A 24,391-nucleotide genomic window follows, 5' to 3' on the forward strand; every position below is an offset into this window, starting at 1 on the left:
TTGTTATGCATTTAGTGTCAACAATATTAGCAAAACAGATCTTGTGCAGTTTATTGAATTCTCACTTCATTTTTAATGGGTCATAACATTTAGAAGCATCACATGTATTTGAATAGCAGCATTAGATACAGCTGACAGACAAATCAGAAATTTGTTTTCTGAGTGCTACAGTTACCTATGTGTTTTAACTTACATTTAGTAGGAATGAGAATGTTAACATGAATATAGTTACATATATATTCTTTGATACCCAAAGCAGGGAAGGACAAAAAATAATAGTTGTATTATTTTTCAGTACATTGTCCAAGATGCTGAATTTTGAATTCACATAGCTATGTTCTTTTATCAGGTCTCTGTTCTCTGTGATAATTTTGTTCTTATGCTTTATTCCTATCCCTGTGTTTTGCTTGTTCTTACCTTTTCTGAACTTGTATTAATTAATGTACATTTTGAAGCAAAAAGCCATTTAGACCTGAAATAGACAGACACTTAAACTGTGCAACTACAGAAAGGGGAACCTAAGAAAAGATCAGATTTGTTCTCTGGTTACTTTTACATTGGAATTGAATAATGCAGACCCTTCCTTTTGAACAATTCTGCATATACAAAATACCTTTTCCCATTTTGTTAAAAAAAATCTCAGCTAGCTCATGTTCCAATAGTGGCATAATGACATGAGGCGTTTATTGGAGTTGGGGTAAACAGCATTTGCCCTTCAGTTTTGGGAATTAGTTCAGCTGTTGATCGATGGGGAACTCTCTCTCATTGCTTGGTACTGGGACAGCGAAGCAACATGAGCACCAACTTCATAATAAGTATATGTAACTTAAATGATTGAAGGCAATTTTTCTGGAACTAGATTATACTTTAGTCCTTGGCCTCCCATGCTGTTTAAGGTCTTTTGCGTTGTTCTTTTAGTAAGAAGGGTAGACAGAGCACTTGAGCTATTTTCTACAATCTTTCTCCCAATGGTTGTTCAGACTTACCTCCCAGTGTCTGAGCAGAGTCAAAGTACACTCCTTTTGCATTGTATTCTCAAGTGATACACATACATTGTGTAAGTAAAAAAGAAACAGTATGTTGTGTAGCCAAATGTTATAGTATAATAGTTCAAAATTGCACTATCTCCAGAATTCTTAAGCTTTTGTTTAGACCTCCAACAGTTTACTCTTGGAGTGATAAAATGAAGTAATAATCTGTATCTCTGTAAAAGGAACAACAGTCTTTTCTTCTGTTTTATTTGTATTTCTAAATCCATTCAGGTTTTGGACCAGGTTGAGTGATCTGATTACCTAACAACACTTGCAATTACTGTTAAGAAAAAAGAAAGATTGAAATAATAGAGCAATGGAATTAGCTTCTTAATTAAAAGAAAAAAAGTAATGTATCAATCCTTTTGTGATATGTTCTTCAACCATTATGTGTATCTTTGCAAAGTGCTGTGGTGAAAAGATAAAGTTGTGTGAGGAGTGGCATAACATTATAAGAAATGGAGCTCATTTTAAGCATTTTGTACAAATTATTTGCTAAGCTGAAGTATCTCTTTTGTTACTGAAATGTCCTTTGGTAACTCATTATTTGGGCCTTTTACTTTGATTTTCAAAGGAGATGTCCACATTCTAACACGAGAAGGCCAGGCCATGATTTAGTTGACTAAAACCTGCTCAAATTACAAAAAGCAGTTGACACGGAAGGGGTAAAGTTAGGGTGCAAAAGAACTTATCCCTGTCAAGGAGTAGCCTGACATTTGCACACAAATGTGGGCATAAGCTAGTCATGACAGATTTTATTTTTAATATTTATGTGCTAGCTTTTCCAGTTTCCACTCTATGTTTTTAGTTAGGAATTTCTAGTTTTCCAGTTTACCTTTTCTGCTGTTTTGTGGCAGTGCCCTATACCATTGAGTAGCAAAAACTGTTTGCCCAAGGGTGGCTGTCTAACTTTAAACACATCTTAAACAGTATCCATCTGTCCTAGAACCCAAAATACGACAGAGTTGGTATTTTCCACATGTGTAAGTGCAGTGAAAAGTGTTACATTTACAGCCCCGAAGATGGATATCATCTCTCCAGTGAGCAGATGCCATTTCTAAGGCAGCACCGTAAAAAAAGTCTTGGGCAATCAAACAGCTCCAGTCTTGGTCTGAATGGATACACCCGTAGTGATAGAAGATATTTAGCTTTTATAGGCATGCATTGCTGAGAACAAAAGTTGTAATGAGGTTGGGGTATATTTACTGTCAAGTATAAAAAGCTTCGTCCTTTCTGGAGAAGGGAAATACTATCAAAAGGAACTGTCAATGATTTATTTTTTGGCTCATTTTTAAAGACAAACTGATGACTTCTCATGGTCTCTTACAAGACGATACCTGTCCTTGACTTTCTGGCACCCATCCAGTGTCACATCTGCTGAGTGCTGGGCTATAGAAGATAGTTATAAACGGTGGTTTTTCTACATCATAGTGAGATATCATGCAGTCTTAACATATAGCCTGTTAAATTATTTTGGCTGCTCAGAGTAGTATATGATTTAGGGGAGAAGATTGCTTCTCTTTAATATTTTGACTACCTCATTGTAGCAGGACAATCTACTCACTGTTTTTTCTACCAATTTTAGTTCACTAGTGTTCCAAATCAGATAATGCAATGAGGAATGTTTTTTATCTGTCCAGTATATGGATTTTTTGGGGTTTTAAGTTGATCTTTGTGAAATTAATGTGTTTTGGTTTACAAGTTGACCATAATCCTGCACATTAATAATTTTTGAGTCCTCTCAGGTTGAGCAATGACAAGGAGGCAGTTATTTTTATTCAGTCATTTTCCCTAACGAAGACTTGATAATACAGACTTTTCAAATTAACTATAATGTTACAAAATCATGTGTCTTTTGACTGAAGAATAGCAAGTGTAAGAATACTAGCAATTCCTAAACTGACAGGTATCATGGATTAAATTTTCTGTCCAATTTTTACCACTCAGTTCAGGTTAAATTACTGTGGTAGCTTGAACATCACTGAATTTATGGAGTGAAGGAATAAATGAAAGTGCATTGGCAATTGTCTGACAATGTGCTGTTTGATTAGCGTTTGGATCACAAATTGGTGTGGCTTGCTGAACGTTTTAGAAAAATTGTCAACGGGTAGCAAGATACAAGATGTAAATTCATTATGTTTTAATTGAGACTAGAAAAGGTCAGCAGCTAATCCTAAATTAGATTTCTGAAGAAGCCAATGGGCCTTCCGGAAGATTAGTTTATTCTAAAAGGTAGGACTTAAATAGAAGAGTACCTTAGCAACTGTATATATTTACATGTGGATAAGGTCACCTTATCTCTGAGAAACAATCACTTTACTGATACTTCTGTATAATTAAAATGATTTATCTGCAGCTCAGGACCAGGGTTAAAATTTGCATGTGATAATTTTACATGTAAGATAGACTGCCTTTTCCCTGAGGTGCTGAAAATAATTAAGCCATATGTTGTGTGTTAGGAGAGAATAAGTTATTTACAAAATAAATTGTCTACACATTTTCATACAATACAATATGATAGCTGCTTCCTTCTCATTCTATAGGCTAGTAGATCCCAACAGTGTCATGGCTGATTCCAGAGCAAATCCACTTATTTAATTTATGGAGGCTGAAAAATAGCAATTAGAGAATTGTGTTTGTTAAGATGTCTGGACACTGTGTGACTCAGCAGGATGTTTCTGTGCATGTCTTCCCTGCTGCCTGGGCCTTTGGAAGCTCATCAAGGGAGAATAGCACTGAGGCCGAGTCCACTTAGGTTTGCTCTGTCACCCTTTGTAGCACCCTCAGAAATGGAGATTCTTTACAGGAGAGATGGAAATTGCCAAGCCTGAAGAGGTCTGAGTAGGTGTAATTGCTGCCCCTCTTCTCTCTCACACAGTGGTTAAAAATGCTTTTCTTGTAGCAAAATGAAAATCTGGGCTAGGTTGATCTTGCAGAACCCAGGTGACAGATTGCTGACAGTTGGAGGATCTGGCATAGGGAGAGTGACGTGACTTTCTGGTGGGAATCCTCTTACAATAATTTCATGAGTGTGTAGCTGTTGAAGCTGTGATGTGCTGTTACTAATATTTCTGCCATGGCATCTCCTTTGCCTGTCATAATGGAGTGTAGGTTTGCTGATCTGTGCTAAGTATATCACTTTGTGTTGCTTTTCATTCTGGAGACATATTTAGTGGTGTGCCACAAAGAGAATAGTTTCGTTTGCCGAAGTGTGATTCAGCCTGAGGTGGGAGAACTGATTTACTTAAGGAATGGAGGCTGCATTTGTGGCTGTGGGTTTCTGCTTGCTAAAACTGATTCGGAAAAATGTTCTTTTCTTCCTCCCATGTATCTTTTTTAGTGATTTTTTTGAGTATAATTCCTGGCTTCCTGCTGGGACTTCATTATGTACAAAGTATTGTAAAGTGCTTTTAGTAACTGCCACAGTGAAAAAACAATCTTCCCAGAACATCAAATCTTGTTTTCTGACACATAATATATGGTTATAATCTGACATTTGAAATCAATATACTGTTCTAGAAAAAATCCACATTACCTGAATGAAAACTTACCCTATTTATGTCTTCAACTGTCACTGGATGGTTAGTGACACAGCTACTGGTGAAAAAAAAAATCATTTGTTCTAATAACAAAGGTAAATTTGTGTGATACTGTCAGTAAAGATGGGTGCCAGACCTGCAGCCACTGCAGCGAATCAAGCCACCAAACATTAACATATTAATCATTATTACCGAAATGCTGCAAAATATTATGATTCCATTAAGGAATTATCAATTTTGCGCCTTACTTGTCCTGGTAGCTAACCAATAAAATAAAATATTATCTATCTCCTATAAGTAAAATCTTAAGCTGATTTAAAAAAGGAAGTTCAGACAACAAAATTGAACTAAAATATTTCAAAGGAAACTCTAGTTGCAGCCTTTAGTATGATTCTGGCAGTTTGTCACCAACTTAGATAAGCAAATTTTCTATTGTGTTTCCCAAACAAGCCATAATACTTTTTTGTTTGTATTTTTATTAACATTCAAAATCCAAGTAAAACTGATGGTGTTCTGGTTTTTTGTCCCCTTGCAGGAGTAACAACTGTGTTGACAATGACAACACTGAGCATCAGTGCTCGAAATTCACTCCCCAAAGTAGCATATGCAACAGCTATGGATTGGTTTATTGCTGTTTGTTATGCATTTGTATTCTCTGCATTAATTGAATTCGCAACTGTAAACTATTTTACAAAACGAGGATGGGCCTGGGATGGAAAAAGTGTAGTGAATGATAAGGTAAGTCCTAAGGAAAGAGCCCTATTTCCAGTCAATTGCACTAAAACAGCTGTAATGTATTGTTGATAAAATAATTTCATATAAAATTGGCTACATAAAAAAATATATATATGATGCTTTAAATCAAAATAATGTAGATGTATTTTCTCTCCTGAGCAAAAATATATCTGCCTTGATGTAGCTAATCTCACTTGGTTTCAATAATCTGGATTTAGTTATCAAGCACATTGGTTTTTTATGTTGGAACTGTATGATTTGTTTCTTGACTCCTCGGATACAACTGTTTATCTCGTTACTCAGAAAATATAGTCCAAATTGTATTGTTTGATTACTTTTTTATTATTTAATCCATTTGAATTGGAAATAAGAAAAGGATTACAGAAAGATATATGTATATTAATTTTCCTGGTGTTAATCTGTTTCCTAACACCTGGTAACTAAATATCAGAAAAACAACTGAATGCTGACATATGTAAAAACTATTAATAACAAAATCTAGACATTTTGAACATTTTCAGTATTTTGAAACCTATCCTTTATGATATGTAGGCATTATTTTTAAACTAATTTAAATAGCAGTTGTACAAAATTCTGAGTACTTCTTCACTTATAATGTATGATGCTCTGAGTGCACACAAGCACAGTCATGCCTTAATTTTCTGGTATTAATAGTAGAGTAGGTGTGATAGCATGAAGAAAATTTGACCTGATAGAATTTCTTATTTTGTGAACAAAATGAACTGGTGATAGGCCTAAGTTTGTGTCAGGCTTTACTGTTTATAATTTTGATAACCCAGAACAAATGTTAAAGCTGACTTATTGTTTTGACTGACTTAGTATATTATAGAATTTTGACCTATCCCAGTCCCTGATTCTACCAATGGAAAAGGATTTCTTCTGACAAAGAATACTCTCATTTCTGTGCTTTTCCTTAAAACAGGATAGAATATTATTTGCTTTCTAGATGATAACAGTAGATGTGAAGCAAAGTTTAATTAACTGATGATTTCTTAGCACATATAAAGCACAATGCATGAAGAAGCAAAATGTTCAGTTAAAGACAGAGGAGAATTAGAAGAAATTAGTACATTGTTTATAATCCCCTGTGGGTTCTGGAAGGGCATGAACTCTCCATAGTTTCAGAATCTGTTCCCTCATGCTAGAAGTAGGTATCAAATCACTACAAGTTTATCGGCATGTCACGAGTGAAGCTTTTCAGACTGGCACTTAGCCCTGGCATTGTAATAATGTATGGAAAACTCTCCAGTGATCCTCTGGCTGTTCCTTTAAATTAATATAACAGTGTTGTTTCATGATCTTAGGACTGGCAGCTGTCTAACAGCTAGGTAGTATTCCTCCCCTAGGAATGAAAAATGTAGTCATTCCATTTAAAGTTTTATATACCATTCACATGTCCAGTTCTCTATTTTCTTCAAACTGACTTAAAAAAAAGCTATTTTTTCTCATACAAAAATATGCTTCATCCTTATTATGCAGGTCTCATTAATGGTATTACAGATAACTTTTAAAAATACACTGTGTCTGAAAGGAAGGAATTATAGATCAATTAAAGTATTCCTCTAATAATTTGGTTTGGTAATTTGCTCTTATTTTTGCTCAATGCATCTGTGCAGCTAAAGACAGGATTATTCTTCACCAAATAAAGTGAAATATGTTTTCTCAGTGACAGTCATCTGTGTTCACGTTAAATGGAAATTCCTATCTAAATGCTGTCAGCATGGAATTTGTCTCAGAGAAAAGAAGGTGAAGGAACACACTACATGTTTCTTCGGTCCTTTTTCATATTCCAGTCAATAAGGAGCAATGCTGAATTCCCACCAATCCCAGATTTTCTTTTTATGTGACACCATCTCCTGAGACAAGGTATTTGGGGCACAACATCTTACCATGAAGATCTTATCAAGATTCGTAGGTGGTTCTGATAAATATCAAATTGGAGCTAATTTAAAACCAAAATTGGAAATTGGGTAGATGACTCCCAGTGGAAGTAAAAAAATTGAATGCACTGGTATGAGAATTGTCACAAGAATTCTCCCACTTGTGCCACTTCCATTAGATTGAAAATCAAACCAAACCAATACAACAGATAATGATTTCTTATATGAGTCTGTGGAGAGACTTGCTTCCTGAGAAACTGAAATCCTTCCATTCTTTCCTATAGTTTATTAGAAGTTCCTTAGTTTAGGATTGCTGCAAAACAGCGAATCAGTTTATAGCATTACAGTCTTATTGCAGAGCTAGTCTGTGTACGTATATATAGGTCTAAGAACTCAAGCCTATACTCATTAGCTATACATCCCTGTATATATCTATAGACATAGACTCTCCATTGGACTGCCATTGGCTAAACTGTAGCCATTTGAAAGATTCCACAGACCTGTAAAACCACAGAACTGCTGATGTTGGAAGGAACCTCTGGAGATCATTGAATTTAACCCCTCTACTGCAAACAGTGCCAACTAAGGGCGGTTGGTCAGGGTCAGGTCCAGACAGTTTTTTGATATCTCCAAGGATGGAGACTCCACAGCCTCTCTGGGCAACCTGTTTCAGTGCTCAGTCATGCTCACAGTAAAACACGTTTTTTTTGCATGTTTAAGTGGAATATTACATATTTCATTTTGTGCCCATTGCCTCTTGTCCTTACACTGGATATTACTGAGAAGAGTCTGGTCTGGTCTCTTTTCCTCTCTCCCACCAGAGATTTACATACATTGATCAGATTTCCCCATGAGCCTTCTCCAGGCTGAACAGTCCCAGCTCTCTCAGCTTTTCATATTTCAGATGCTTCAGGCCTTAAATCATCTTTGTGGTCCTTTGCTGGACTTGCTCCATTATGTCCATGTCTCTCTTGAACTGGGAAGCCCAGGACTGGGTCCAACACTTTGGATGTGTCTCACCAGGGCTGAGTTGAGGGGAACGATCACCTCCCTTGGTCTGCTGACAGTGCTCTTTGTAATGCAGCCCAGGAGGCTATTGGCCTTCATTGCTGTGAAGGCATATTGCTGGCTTGTGTTCAACTCGGTGTCCACCAGGACCATCAGGGCTTTTTCTGCAAAGCTGCTTTCCAGCCCATTAGCCCTAACCTGTATTGGTGCATGGGGTTATTCCTCCCGAGATACAGAACTTGAATTTCCCTTTGCTGAACTTCATTCAATTCTTGTCATGCCATCCCACCATTCTTATCTTCCTTTATTTTTTAGGTTCTAAACCCTATTTTCATCACTGTTATGCATTTTTTAAATAACAACTTCTGAAAAACAGAAGTAGTTCTTGGGCTAGTTCTCAGCTCACTTCTGCAACTACCATGCTGGAGTCCTTCTTTCTCTTAATTGCAATCTCTTTCTGATCTCTGTGAGTGTGTCTATGTATATATACATGTAAACACAGACATAGTGATGCTAGATTTATGTGGGAAAGATGGCCTAGTTTTCATTTTATTACAATGCCAGGTAATCTTTTTTCCTAGTCCACCCATTCATTCCTTCCAGTTCTCTTAACAGAGAACATTTTAAAAATCTTGTGATTCTGTTGTAGAGAGCCAGATAACAAAACAGCTAGAGAAATACCAGCTCTTTTCCAGTTATCCTTACAATCGCAGTAAAAGACTCTTCCTCATATAACTTCAGTAGGGCATTTGATGGTTCAAAAGTCCATGTTTTTAGAGTATTCTTATGTTACCTGTACATTCTTTTTGGATAGACTGGAGTATCTTTCTTTATATTTGAATTTATTAGTATGGTATTCCTGGTATTTATTTTAACATGCTCACACATACTAATTTGTTTCTTTTACATTTGAAATGATGTTTTATTAAGTCTACTCTGGCAAGTACACCTTACATATTTAACTTCATGCTGTCTTCCAATAGAAAAAAGAAAAAGCGTCTGTCATTAAGAAAAACAATGCCTATGCAGTGGCTGTTGCCAACTATGCTCCAAATATTACCAAGGACTCAGTGCTACCAACCATCTCCAAGAGCGCTACAACTGCAGAACCCAACAAGGCAAAACCAGAAGCGAAGCCACAGGAAGCAAAGAAGACATTCAACAGTGTCAGCAAAATTGACAGAATGTCTAGAATAGTGTTTCCAGTCTTATTTGGTACTTTTAATTTAGTCTATTGGGCTACATATTTAAACAGGGAGCCCGTCTTACTTGGCTTTGCACCATCAACCTAAAAGGTGAATTGCACTGAGGACTTAAAGCATCATTCTAATCAGATAGGTTGTTTGCTATGTACAGTACGACTAATAACTGCTAATCTGTGAACCATTATGTACAGAGTGTATATAGATATCTGTGTATCTCCAAAGGAGGGACACAGTGTAAATTCATGGGTCTGTAAACAGATGGCACCCATGGCAAATATAGCCAGCTGTGCAAAAGTTATACCCAGGGGAGTTCTGTTAAACTAGGATTCAAATATACAGAATTATATTCTCTCCATACAATGAAACGAAGATATGATCCTACATAATTACTTAGGAACAGTATTTTTTTAATTTAAATTTAAAATATTTTTCTATAAAGTAACTAATTCTACTTTAATGAAAGAAACTGTCATTTAAAAAAGTGATTTTTTTAAAAAGGTGTAATTGTTTCATACAATAGCAGTTCCCGTGTACATAACAGAGTATGGAGGTCATACAGTTCTACTGTTGACAAACATTCTGGATACTAGTTAGGCTGAAGAGGTAGTAAAGACTACTATATGGCAAAAGCCACAAGTTTCTTACTTCTATCCTCTTTGAAGTTGTTAATAAACTCTTCTAATTGATTTCAGGGAAAAGCAAGTGTTAATGAATTTTCCAGTATCAACCAACTTCCACTAGTGAAACTCTTATTCTTTTCACTTTTTTTTTTTTTTTTCATGTTGCTAACCCAGGTTGTCTGGTTTGGCAAAGTTGGTTTTCTTTGCTTTTTGATTTTATTCTTAATTGGATTATTGTCAGGTTCAAAAAAGCACTCAGAATTTTTTCAGGGTGAAGTATATCGCTAATATAATACATTCTTTTTCCTTGCTTAATGTTACCCTAAAACCTGCCATTAAAATACTTACCTGTATTTCTCCCAGAAAGCATTCTTTTCAAGGGAAACAAGAACCATTATTTAAGTTCAGGATATTGTCCATACAATAAAATTTACTGCTGCTTTTGTAAATTGCAACTTTACATTTCGCTGACATAACTTTACAACAACTTTGTATACTAGAAATGGTTTTGCTAAGATTTGGATGTTATTTTTTTAATAAAAGGTCATGCATCATCTGTAGGTATCAACTGTATTTCGTATACACAAATATAACAAAATTGGAGCTGCCATTTGCAATTTTATATGAACATTTAATACTGATCAGTAAAATAGTTTTTCATCTGAGCCTTTGCAAAGATTCTTTATGCCCCTAAAGGCCTGGTAAATCATGACATAAGTAATAATTGCGTACTGTATTTAGATTTTAGTATACTTGGCCAGTCAAAAATATTTTGATTCACACATACATTAGCAGTTATTAGTTGACCTTTAAAAAAAGATACACCTTTATGATGATGTCTTCTAGTAGAGACATATGTAGTCGTATAGTGTCATTTATTGCAGTTTTGTACAGTACTTGAGTATAGTGCATAAAATAGGTATGTTCAGAGTTTAACAAAGTTGTACAGATATTTCTAAAATCAAATAAAAGAATATCTTAAGACATGGAAATGTGCTAAAAACAAAGAGAAACACTGCTTTTATTTGCTGGTTTATTTTCTTGCTTTTTCTTTGCTTTTAATGTGATTCTGTTTGTACTTCATGTGACAGTATAGATGCCAAGGTCACAAATGCGTATTATGAATAGAATTAATAGCTAAGACAGAGTTGACATCAGTAAAATAAAGACATTTCATAAGTTATAAATGAAACGGAGAAGCATGGACAAAGCGTGTATCCCTTGAAGTCCCTCTTCTTAAACCGTCAGATTAAACCTTTCTCATCAACAGTAGTTAAAAAATGAGCACTTTACTCAGAACATTAAAATTGAAATATCCTTATTTTCATATATATTTATATATAAATGTCGATCTTCCATGTAACATGGAGATGTGTGCAATAGCATGATTATGAGCATAAGGCTGGAAGGCAAGCAATAAAAAAAAGGTTTTTTCATGTTAGAATTATACATTTTTAAAATGTTTCATTTGTAAATTATAAAGTATCCCTTTAATGTCACATTGTCTAGGTATGAATAAATATATAAATATGTACATATGTACAAATAATTGTAAATATTAGAACTGTAGAAAAATCCCTTTACTTTTAACTCTGTTTTTGGCAAAGGGCTCTGACTGTATAGTTTAATGGAGGCCCATGCTAAACTGCTCTTGGGCTTGAGTAGCTTGATTATGTTTTCTGTAGCTGAGGTTTCCTTCCTGTGACCTAGTGGGAGTTCTTACCTTCTCTTCACATCAGCAAGATTTAGGGAGTCTCTGAACCTCACTGGTCTAAGGTATGAGAAAGAGAGGTTTGTGTTTCACCCTTGGCCACATCCCAGGTCCTCCAAACCCTTTAAAATGTTTAAACAATGTTGTGTATTGTTCCATGCATGACACTGTATAGTCAGAACTCTCTCCACTACCAATATGAGTGTGCTCAGAGGTATGTTGGATTACTTGATAAGGAAGGATTTTGCATCCTTATCTGAAAATGGGACCCCTCAAATGTTTTTAACAGTACAAGTCTTCTCCAACAAGACTTCTTCACTGGAAGATAACATCTGTATAATTCAGAGCTGCATGTAAACAGTGTATCTTCAGTTTGCACAAGACGGCTGATGATGTCCCTTGTTACTTAGCTCTGCTGCTACTGCCTTTATTTGGTACAACTATTTTGCTTTTATTTGGTACGACTATTTTTCCATTCATTGACCATTTTCTCTACTCTTATGTTATGCTTAGAGTCAGACAAAAAAACAGGTGTTTTTCACAAGCTAAAGATACATTCATGGCACACAAATACAGAAAAAGAAGCATGATAGATAAATATACTCATTGAAAACCAATACATTTTAAATAGCCACATGCAGTTATTGTGGGCATCAGCAAGGCTTTTGAGTGCATACACTCCAGAAAAGTTTCACTTTTACATTTAGTTCAGTTGGTCTGTGTTGAAGCAAACTCTTTCTGTGGGAGGAAGGAGTCTGCTTTATTGTTTCTCTACTGAAACATTTATAGTGAGTAAACTGTCTATACACAAGTTGCAAATTTGTAAAACTAACAACTGGATAAGTAAATTTGAATATAAACATTTAACTGAATGCAAGCGTTATACAAAGAACACCAGAATACAAGAGTTAGGCCTTCTTTCCTTTTAACAGTATAGAATCTGTGTCTGGGATTTTAAAGCTGGTCTCACAAATTTATGTCCCAAATACCTAGAAGTTTCTTTTAATATGAGTAAAACTTACTGATCTTGAAGTGAGAAGAGAGAACATGAGTGAGCAAACACAAGTTGCTTTGCTATCAAAGACTTGCACATGGAATCCACCAGTAAAGTTTTTACTTTGCTTAACATGTTAATCTAATTTATTTTTCCAATTTTTATTGGGTCAGGGTGTCATATTTTGTGTGATTTAAGAAATGAATATAGTAAATACAATGATATAACACTGTGGTAAACTTGGATTGGAATTACCATAATTCCGAACAAGGTTTATGAAACAGGTTTCCAGTGTAGTACTGGGGCACGTACTTCTGGATGCATGTGGTCAGTAATTTAACAGTAATTCATAAATCAGCATGAAGAATATAGAGATCGGCAGGGTTTATCAGCCAAGGTTGCCTGCGGGAGACTTCTTAACAGATTGCTTTAAAAAGCGTGGCTTCCAAACTTCTCAATTATGTTGTAGTCAATGAAATTATCTTCACCTTCATGTCTGGGTTAATTCAGCTTGTAACTGCTGCATTGTGGAGCATCTTTAAAAAATATTATGGTAGATGTTCTGAGATAGGAGCCTTAGCTTGGGACACTACTCATACCACCAAACATTATGCTAAATTATGGAGCTAGTCTGCCTCTATAGTCATGAGAGAGAGCTTCATGAGACATCAAACAGGAGCCTTACTGAATCACCCTCGTTTCCCAGCGATTAGAGATAACACATGCTGTGGTGAGACTTTAAAAGTGGAATGACCATAAACAGCCTGCCTGAAAGCAACCAGAAGCAGCTGCGAGGAGGTAGGGATGTATGAGGGAGGAAGAGGGGAAAGAGAAGAAGAAAATGGCTTTGTTACCTTGTCAGTGGAATGAGGAAGAGGCCTTTGAAGGAGGTAATGTGTGTTTTTGTTTCAGCTTCAGTTCTGAGCCTTTGTTACCGTATATGAATTGTAGGAAAGTAACTTTTAGAGCATATAGAATTGAAATATTTCTTGCATAATGCTGCTGAACTTGAGGGACATGAGTTGTGCCTTTCAAACTAACAGGCTTCTGCTGACTGCTCTGTGAAAACCTTGCAATGTTGTGTGCTTCCTGTAGCATGGGCCATCGTGGGTGGAGGGGGGAAAGAAGCTTCAGGAATTAAGTAGACCTTTGTTAATTCCAAGTTTTGTTTTCTTAAGAGGTGTAACTTTCACCTAAGCACAGATAGTCAGTGTCCATCCTCCATACCTCTCATTCCTATTCCAAAAGTGTAGGGCTGCACAACTTGTTGCTTTGGCCTTTCAAAAAATAGATGAAGTCCATGCTTCTGAACATTTCCATTCCTAACAAATTTGCATGAAAGATGATTTCAGTATGGATATGAAGCTATCATCAGTCTATACCCCATTATGTGTAGACACATGCTAAAATTTAGAAAGCAATGCAATGGGTTTGAAAGCAGAGGAAGAAAACTTCTGAAAATAAGCTAAGACAGTTTAACAGCTTCATTTAAAAAGAAAAAACAAACAGCATGATAAATGTACAAGTGTCTAAAGAGATCTAAATTTAATGTGTGAGTGTGGTATGATTTGATGTCATAAATAAAGTATTTGTCTTAAATACTTCAAAATGTTAAAGTAATTAAGTGAATTTATGTGAAAGTCAGCTGATGTTTCAGCCTCCTGTAAAGTGAGTGGTTCTTCAGAAAACATTGGTTTAGGATTCCTTTCACCTCTTCCCAGGGACAGTGTACCTTCTGCTAGAATGCTGTCAGTTTGCCATATAACTTTAAGTATCTCTTTAACATTGCCTTCTTTTATTTACTATTTTCTTTTAGTCAAGGAGACGTCCTCTGCCTCATTTCTGTAGATAACCAAACCTCTCTAACAACCAGAGCTATTAATCCTATTCTGAATCCAATTATTAATTGCAGCCATCTGTGAATCAGTGAGTGATTTGTCACTTTTAGACCTTTAGTAGTAGAAGTTGTGCTCAAAAATTTGTTTCAATTAATGGCAGATGTTAATCGCATAAAAACTTTTTTCTCTACTTTAGAGCATTTAATTTTTCAGATTCAGATCTTTGTAGGTGAATCCTTGAACTCATGTTTTGGAGTCTGTGATTACTTCTTACTGGAAGAAGTTAAACTTTGAGGGCTTGACCTCTCTGAGATCAGTGCAAAATTTGCACTGAATTTAAAATAAAACTAGTTAGCATCCTCAGGATATTCATCTATGTCACTGAAGTCAGTAAGGATTTTTTACAGATGGACAGTACACCTGAGTTGCTTAGTTCTTTAATCCATGAAAATGAGCCCCTAAAGGAAGAGCCAACCATACTGAAATGCAGGACTTGATATCTCTCTTGTTCCTGCTATATATTAATGCCTTTTAAGAATACTGTGAAAGTGCTGTGAGTTAAGAGTAGGTGATAACACTCACAAAAAGGAATTTGGAGGATGTTTTAAAATATGCAAGATGATATATACTCTTTCTCTAGCGTTGGTGTCTACATAAAGATATATGAATATATTTTTTATTTTTGGATGATTTAAAAGTTATATTTTTCATTTAAAATTTTAATTCCTTATATAATGTTGTGAATACTTCACTTGATCAAGTGGCCTGGAGTGTGTCTTTATTCACTCAAGGTTTTTAATGATTGCACTGAGTCCTTTCATTCATCTAATATTCAATGAGGTGAGCTTCAACAGGTTGGAGTATTATATTTGTTTTCCAGTACTTCATCCTACTATCTATGCTATTGAGGATGGATGGAAATAGAGAATGAACGAGATATTGCTTCGATCAATTGCTTTTGATATTCTTTATTAGATGTTCATTTTGGCTGAATTTATCAGTTTATAGGCTACTGTAGCTTAGCATTAGCACGGAATGCAATGTAGTACTTTACATCTATTAGAATACATATGTACAATATGCACTGTATCTATAAACTGTTAAAAAATCAGTTCCCAAACAGCACCTCTTCACCCTCTGCCCTCTGAATAGTCACTTTATTAGGAAACATTTGAAGGCACTTTAATATTAATGGAAGTGATTACACTAAATCTTGTTATACTTGATTTTAAAAAATAGTAAAAATAATGTGGAGTCTGATTCAGACATTGTTAGGAATTTCTCAGCTGGGCTGGATGACAAATCTACTTTAGTGAGTCACTTAGATGTGAAAATGTATAAGAGTTAGAAAATAGATGCTTCCAGTATATTAAAAAGAAATAAGGAAACAGGAAGAATGGAACCAATAATTTTAAAGAAAACTAAACACCAGTCAAATATGCACAGTAAGAAACTGCATGATAAATATAAATATACTTAACCTTGAACATCAGCATCATATAAAATCTTCTGGGTGACAGTTCACTTATTTAGTAGGTTTCATAGTTATAAATAATTAAAGAGGATGATAATATTCTGTAATTTGTGACCTTGTTTTAACTGGAAAAAGTTGTTACTTTTCTAAAATGTAAAAGAAATAACTGGATTTATGTTTGAATGTGTCACTGCTTGCTGTCAAAGAATATTTATTAACCACATGCAAAATATTGCTTAACATTATCTTTTTGTACTTCTTATTAAAGTTAATTTAAATATAGCACACTTTGTATATTTGTTTTTAATGCTTTGACAGAACAAATGTTTGATTCCCCTCATAGCTTTTGTCTCGGGATTTGTGTGTGGGGTTTTATTTGTTTTTGTTTGCTTGTTTTTAAGCAATCCATTACAGCCTCTATGAAGGTGCATTTTTATTGAGGATGGAATTTCCCAAAGAAAGCAAACAATATTTTGGAAATATTCCTTAGCATGGTGAGAGTTTAACAGGGTTTTCTATTTATATGATGAGAATGTCCTCATTTATTCAAATTCCACGTGTCAATGTTTCATGTTTTCGGAAGGTTATAAAACATATTGCTGGAAGGTATATGCTAACCATCAGTTGATGTGGAATATAAGAAATGCTAGACAGCTTGGTTCATCAATAGGAGTAGATTGGGTAAAAAAGCTTACTTGGAAACAACCTCAAATGTGTATACTGATAGTAGGGTGTGGGTTTGTTTTATTTTTGTTTTGGTTTGCATTGTTTGTTTGTTTGAAAATAAGTGCTCTATGTTCTAAGTCTTTCTGTGGAAAGGCTATAACTATTTCAGGGATGGCCCTTTCTCTTTCTGTATAGCTGCAGCTTCTCATTATAGATACATAAACGTTCTTTATGCAAGATGGAAGTAATTTTGCTTATCAGAAGGGATTTGGGGTTCCTTGTATCTAGGCTGTAATGTTCTCCTGGAATACCTGGGAATACCAAGACTATGTGTGAGCAATTTATTATGAAAATAGATATATATAGTAGAGTTGTAATGATTTACATTGGAAAGGATCTCTGGAGGTCATCCTGTCAAATTGGCTGCTCAAAGCACCGCCACATTACATGAAGTTGTGGGAGTCCTTGTCCAATCAAGTGTTGAGCATCTCCAAGGATGGAGATCACACAGCTTCCCTGGGTCTCTGCTCCCCTGTCACCACCCTCACAGCATAAAAACATTTCTTTGCATTTGATTGGAATTTCCCATGTTGCAAATTGTGCCTGTTACTACTTGCTCTATCACTTTAGACTTCTGAGAGGAGCGTTCCAAGGTATATAGTCCAAGCTATAGCTCTAAGTGGTTTGTCCTTATTGCTAATTTGGATTGAAAATGCTAACATGTGGGCCCAGGTGGCACCACAAGGCTGGTTTTCCTTCTGTGATCACTGCTTAGATCCTACTTGCTTGTATCCCAAAACAGATATCTCGCCTGGGGGATAACAAATTCTACCAGCCTCCGTGAATGAGGACAATATCCCCTGCACGTATACAATGACTTCTGTCAGTTCAGAAGATGCAGCCTTGCTATCAAATATCCTCACATAATCAAACTGGGTGATTTTTCCACTTGCTTTCCCACAGTAAATTTTCAGGTACCGAGGTGACACAAAATACTATATCAGGTGAGGAAAGCCCTCCCTTTTATACATTGACTACCATTGGTGATGAGGTAAGGGTTACAATGTGGGTGATAGACTTACTTAATTTTTAAATTTTAAATGCATCTGGGTGCTTGACTATAGAGTGCTGTAGCTCAGGCAGCTGCAACCCTCAGCTCAAACAGTGGCATGCCTTTGTGCTGGAACAGAAGTATGATGCTTTGTAGCTGTCTGCCCTGTCAGCATTGGAGCCTCTTGCATGAGAAGCCCTGTAGTAGCAGGATTCCTCCCTTAATAGGTACTGAAAATGTGGGGGGGGTTTACAGGCAGGCAGTGCTCAGACAGTGCACTCTTCCCTCAAAGAAAGGGCCCTGCATTGCTTGCACAGCCTTTTGGTCTGGAAAGCCCTGTGCTTCGGTGCCAGCACCTCCCTGCAGGAAGACGGGAAGCTGTAAATGCAGGGCTGGGTAATTGCAGTTGTGGTCTCAAGGCAATGGATCACAGGTCCTGCTTGTGCTTTTTCTTCAAGCAACTACTGGCAGGATAAGCTACATCAGTTAGGTGCCTTGTGTCTGCATCAGTAACAGCCTTCAATTCAGAAACACAGCTGTAAATTCTCTTGTTCCTTGTGGCCCTTGGCTAGGGCCTCCTTATGAGCTCCATGACATACCTTGTAGAGTTCAAGATACTGTGCTGCTTGTAGTTCAAATTATATTAGATGGTGAATCTTGAATTTCAGTCTTGTAAACTCTGAGTGTCAAAGGTACCAACAAATGCCAACAAATATATTCACAGGTGTTGGAATATTTGTCAGAGAACACAGCCTCCTTCCAACTCTCATAAAATGTCAAAGAAAGTTCACTTATGTTCTTCAGGTCAAATTGCTATTTACAGCATGTCTCTAACTCTATCCTGCATTAGGATTTACTCTCCGTCTGCAGATTGGCACAAGCTGAGTGAGGGATTGCCTTTCTGCTAATGGCCCAGCTTTTTTTTTGGTAGCACACCTTACATAATTAATCTAGTCTTGATCCTGAGGTCCCAAAGAGCCTGTATTACTGCTTTAGAGACTGACGTTGAAGTACAACATTCTTAGTGAACTCTACTCCTACTACAATACTGTCACCGACATTGTTCCCGGGCAAAAGGCTATGAACAGCACAGAAATACAATGCACACTGAGAAATACATTGCGCAACGTGGGGCCTTATTCTTATTGCCACTTCATAGCTTGCCATTTCTTTACCACTGCTCCAAAACCAACATGGTGCTGAGAGTTTGGCTGACTCCACGAAACAAGGGATTCACACTGGGATGATACCAGCAAGACGCTGGACGTGGTCCTTCAAAGACCCTGATAGGTGTGTGTTTGCACCATTTGGGCATTGCTCCCTGCTTTTCTCTGGAGATGTAAATCTGTAGCTGTTGAGTGATATTGGACCAGGTCCAATCTCAGCTGTATGACCAGTACATTTCTTATATATCTAATTTACTGATTTATTAGGATGCTGCAAATAACACCTCCTGGAGCCACTAGGTGAATTTGACTTTTTAAAAAACGTGTTCCCTTGCAGAGACAATGTTTAATATAGAGCAAGGCAACAAGATAATGCCAAGATAAAAATAAGGATGAAGTTATTGGTGAAGAAGCAGTTTGTTCTGCTTGTCTCTTTATACATTTCCTTCTTCATGGATGCAAAAATATATGCAGACAGAATATGCTTGGAGGGCAAAATACGCTTTTAGTGTTCTCTTATTAGCAACTGTGCAAAGATTCCTATTGTTCCATTGGAAAGAGTTTTTCTTTAGTTATAATTATTTTTTCTTTGAATATTTCACCAGCATTAAAGAGGATTTCATGCAATGCTGAAGGATTAGTAGCAATGCAGAAAATGGTCTATAACATAGTACATTTTTTCAGGAAACTTAATCAAAAAATCAGGTTCTAATGGATGAGGATTTCTTTTTCAACAGCATGCTTTATGTACAGATACGAAGTAAGCAGGGGTCCTGAGTAATATTTACAGACTTGCGAATCATATGGGAGAAGAGAAGCATTCACCTAGATACAGCATTGAAAATATTCTGAACAGTTGTCTTTGCCTTTGTGGTGGACAGGAGCCATAGTGAAAGTGAAGGATGAATATTCATAACGTTTTAAATATTGAAAGCAACTCTGCTTTCAATTTCTTTGTAGATATTTTGAGACCCTGGTATAAATTATTAAAGAGGAAGGAATTGAATGTCTCTTCCACTTTCCATAGACTAGCATAATTTTTGGCTAATACTGAACATGATTGGCAAGTATAAGGAATGTGACTGAGTTTTATGAAGATTACTGTTTGTGCAGAGCAACTTATTTCAGTGCTGTACTCCTCACCCTTCCCCCGCAAGTCAGTTGTCAATATTTTGAGATAGTCAGACTTGGCAACGAAATTTCTCTTAAGTTGTGGCTTGGCATATTGCTGTTATACCTTTCTGATGGAATGTATTTTCCTTCAAAAGCACTTTCTGTTCTTCCTTTCTATCACAGCTACCTGACACTAAACAGGTTAGCGTTTGCAGAAATGACAGTGATGAGAGTTTAGAGTCAAACCATGTTTCATGCTGCATTACAGAGTTCAACCGCTTTTACTGCGGGCTGTGCGTGGTGGTCAATGTTTCTGTTTTTACAAAAAGAAGTCTGACAGAATTAATAAAGTAGAACAAGTGTCCAGTAATGAGCTAGTGTCCAGGTGGTACGGGGAATATCAAAGTCTAGACCAATCTGGTCACCCTACTATTTGCCAAGGGTGAGAGTACCTTCGCAATTCACACTAAGAGACATCAGGGAAAAAAAGGTGGAAAAACCCCAAAGCAATACAGGAGGCTTCTAGGGTGCATGGAGGACAACTTCCTGACACAGGTGATATAGGAGCCAACCAGGGAAGACGCAACACTGTACCTCACACTCTCAAAGAAGGATGTGCAAGCTTTGAGTGCACTGACCATGAGATGGTGGTGTTCAGGATCCTGAGAGGAGGGAACAAGGCACGAAGCAGGATTGTATCCCTGGACTTCAGGAGAGCAGACTGGCTCTGACTCTAATCTCCCCACAGTGCGAACTCCATCCTCAGCCCCAGGCTGCTGAGAGATATGTTTGAAAGAGTTCCTTGGTAGATGGTGCTGGATAGAAAAAGGGTCCAGGGCATCTGGTTGATTTTTTTTTTCAAGGATCTCTTCCTCTAAGCTAGAGGAAAGTCCAACTCAGTATGCAACAAGTCAAGGCAAGGCAGCAGGAAGCCTGCATGGATGAACAGGTTGGTCCTGGCTAAACTCAAGTATAAAAAGGAAGCATACAGGAGGTAAAGCAGAGTGAGGTGATCTGGAAGGAATATAGAGACACTGTCTGAGTATGCAAAGAGTAATGAGAAAACAAAAGCCCACCTGGAGACAAATCTAACGACAGACATGGAAGGCAAAGTTAAGGACTTCTATAGGTATCAGCAGCAAAAGGAAGACCAGGGAAAACATGGGCTCACTCTTGAATGGGGCAGGGACCCTGGTGACCAAGGACATAGAGAATGCCAAGGTACTCAGTGCCTTCTTTGTGTCGGTCTTTGTTGGTAAGACCTACCTTCAGGAATCCCAGGCTGCTGAGTCCAGTGGGAAAGTTGAGCAAAGAAGACTGAGCCTTGATAAAAGACCAGGATACGGAACATTTAAAGAAACAGGACATACACAAGTCCACAGGTTCTGATGAGATGCACCCACAAATGCTGATGGAGCTGCCTAATGTCACCTTGAGGCCGCTCTTAATTACCTTGGAAAAAAATCACAGTTATTTGAAGTAGTTCCTGAGGACTAGAAGATAGCAGATATTACTCCTACCTTCAAAGAGGGCAAGAAGGAGGGTCTGGTGAGCTACAGGCCAGTCATCTTTACCTGGATTCTTGGGAAGGTAATGGAACAAATAATCCTGGAAAGCATTTTCAGGTGTCTGAAGAACAACGTGGTGATTGGGAGTGGTGAGCATCGATTTATGAAGGGGAAATCATGCTTGACCAACCTGATACTCTTCCATGATTCGAAGACTAGCTTTGTGGACAAGGGGAGAGCACTGGATTTTATCAGACTTCAGTAAAGCTTTTGACACTATCTCCTATAACATCTGATTAGACAAACTGATGAAGTGTAGGTGAGGTGGACTGAAAAGTGTCTGAACTACCAGGCTCAGAGTATTGTGATCAGTAGCTCAAAGTTCACTTAGAAGTCAATCACTAGTTATTTACCCAGGGGTAGATACTGGGGTAAATACTGTTTTAAAATGTTGAAGAATAACCTCACTGATGTGATGGAGTGCACCACCAGCAAGCTCACAGACAATACAAAACTGAGAGGAGTGGGTTGTGTTACCATTCAAAAGAATCTTGACAGGTTAGAGAAATGGGCAGAGAGGAGCCTCATGAAGTTCAACAAAAGGAAATGCAAGAAGAGTAAGTCTATGCACCAGTGCAGGCTGGAAAGCAGATCTGCAGAAAAGTACCTTGGGGTCCTGGTAGGCAAGAAACTAAGCCAGCTGTGTGCTGTTGTGGCAAAGAAGGCCTTCTGGGTTGCAATAGGAAGAGCATTGCCAACAGGTCTTGCTGCTACTCAGCATTGGTGATACTGTGTTTGGAATATTGTGTTCAGTGCTGGCCTCCCCTGTAGTACAAGAGGACGTGAACACACTGTAGCAAGTCCAGTGAAGTGCCACAAAGATGAGTAAGGGCCTGGAGACTTTTGAAACATGAGGAAAGGCTGAGAAAGCTGGGACTAGTCAGCTTGGAAAAGAGAAAGCTCTGGGAGCATCTTATCTATGTGCACCAATATATGAGGGAGTAAAGAAGACCAGACCAGACTTCTGTCAGTGATATCCAGTGAAAGGACAAGAGGCAAAGGGCACAAATTGATACACAGAATATTCCACTTAAACATGCAAAACCCCCTGTCTTACTGTGAGAACTCACTGGGCATTGGAACAGGTTGCCCAGAGATGTTGTGGAGTCTCCATCCTTGGAGATATTAAAAAGCTGTCTGGACGTGGTCCTGAGCAACCTGCTGTTGGTGACATGCTTTGAGAAGGGAGTTTAGACCAGATGATCTCCAGCAGTTCCTCCTAACCTCAGTGATCTTGTGACTCTGTGCAAAAGCTGACAAAGCTGATGTTGGAAGGAAGAATAAACTAGCAGGTATTAAATAGTTTTCTAAGGATCCAAGCAGATCACTGTCTCCCATGGCACAAAATTAAACAAGCTTTAGGTTCAATCTTATTTCTTCTGTGAACGTGTTATTGGCTTTCTACCTTAGAATTTATGAACTCCGTTTTCTGTGTTAAATCTGAAATCCCCCGAGATGGCTTATTTCCAGCTCTGAAGATGTCTGCTTGTGGTCAGAGGAGATAATTTTGGTCTGTTAGATTATGCAATTCCACCAAAAATTCCTTGCTAGGGTGGACTATGAGGCAACCTGATACCAGCAATGGCATTCCCTATAACACATGGCTGCCAAGTGCTTCTCTCCTCTTCATGTTCAAACCAAAAATCTGTAAGAATAGCAGCCAGGTTTTCTTCAGATTCCACTACCAATACAGGCTATATAAAGGAAGTGTGAATAAGTTAGAAGTCACAATGATAGCCCTTTAACTCTAGAAATAGATTGACTTGAATATAAATCTCTTTCAAAAAGAAATGAATACCTATCTTTTTAAAAAGGAGCCTATAGATAGATTGAGAACTTAATTTATCAAACTCCCAAAGATATATCTAGCCTTACAATTGTGCCCGAGGCAGTATATGACTCATCTTGGTTTCTGGTGCCCTTCAAGTGATCTAGCTAATCTGAAAAGTTCAGAATTTGGTTCTTGGTGAATTACATGGTAAGTTAAGAACAGCCCAGATTAAAAAAAAAATATAACAAAAACAAAACAAAAAACCCTACCAACCAACCAAAAAACAAAGGTAGGAAGGCTTATGGTGGTAGACCTAAGTGCAAGTGTGCATGCGTATATTTCAATCTTCACATTCTAAAGCACTAAAAGAAATGGTTGAGCCCAGCAGAGGAAATATAGTCTATTTCTGTATGGGAACAAATACAGATCATTGTAGTCTAACTAGTGATTTGCTTTCTCTTTCAGAAGATAAGGAGTCTGATATGAGGGGAGCATTGAGTGTGACCAAAGGCAAAGGATTCAGCACAATTTAACACATGCACATTGCTATTTTGCCAAACCTGACCAATTTGCTAGCCTTCCACAGCCTTTAGTTAGTGTCTGCTTTCTGATCACACATCACACTGCAAACAAAGCATAGGCAATGACAATTGGCTCAGAAAGCAGAATTTAATATACTTTGCAACAGCTGCAATCCAATGAAAATCCATGTGTGTTTCATTAGAATCAACAGTCATACTCTATAAATATGATACAGCCTGGATTTTGTTATGCAAGTTTATGCTTTTAAGCAAGTCATGAGTATCTTATAAAGGTAAAATGTATTCCAACCAAAAAACCTGATACGCACTGAGCGGGGGCTATGAGTTATAACTGATGTTAATGAACCATGCATTACTAGGGAAATGTTCTGCATAAACTATGGGCCTAAGCTCTGACTTTATGGCAATTATATTTGTGTTTTAACTTGTGAATAACTAAAACGTGTTTCTGGGATCAT

General features: G+C 37.2%; 1 protein-coding gene across 1 annotated transcript in view; it reads left to right on the forward strand.

Moving 5' to 3' along the window:
- Window positions 1–9,506, forward strand: part of GABRA2 (gamma-aminobutyric acid type A receptor subunit alpha2) — a 55,811-nt gene extending 46,305 nt beyond the window's left edge. Inside the window, exons 8-9 of the mRNA XM_065633382.1 lie at window positions 5,106–5,308; window positions 9,198–9,506. Coding sequence (XP_065489454.1) covers window positions 5,106–5,308; window positions 9,198–9,506 — 512 coding nt within the window. The remainder of the gene's footprint in view (window positions 1–5,105; window positions 5,309–9,197) is intronic.
- The last annotated feature ends 14,885 nt before the right edge of the window (window positions 9,507–24,391 follow it).

This window comes from Caloenas nicobarica, chromosome 4, assembly GCF_036013445.1.
Source record: "Caloenas nicobarica isolate bCalNic1 chromosome 4, bCalNic1.hap1, whole genome shotgun sequence".
NCBI lineage: Eukaryota > Metazoa > Chordata > Aves > Columbiformes > Columbidae > Caloenas > Caloenas nicobarica.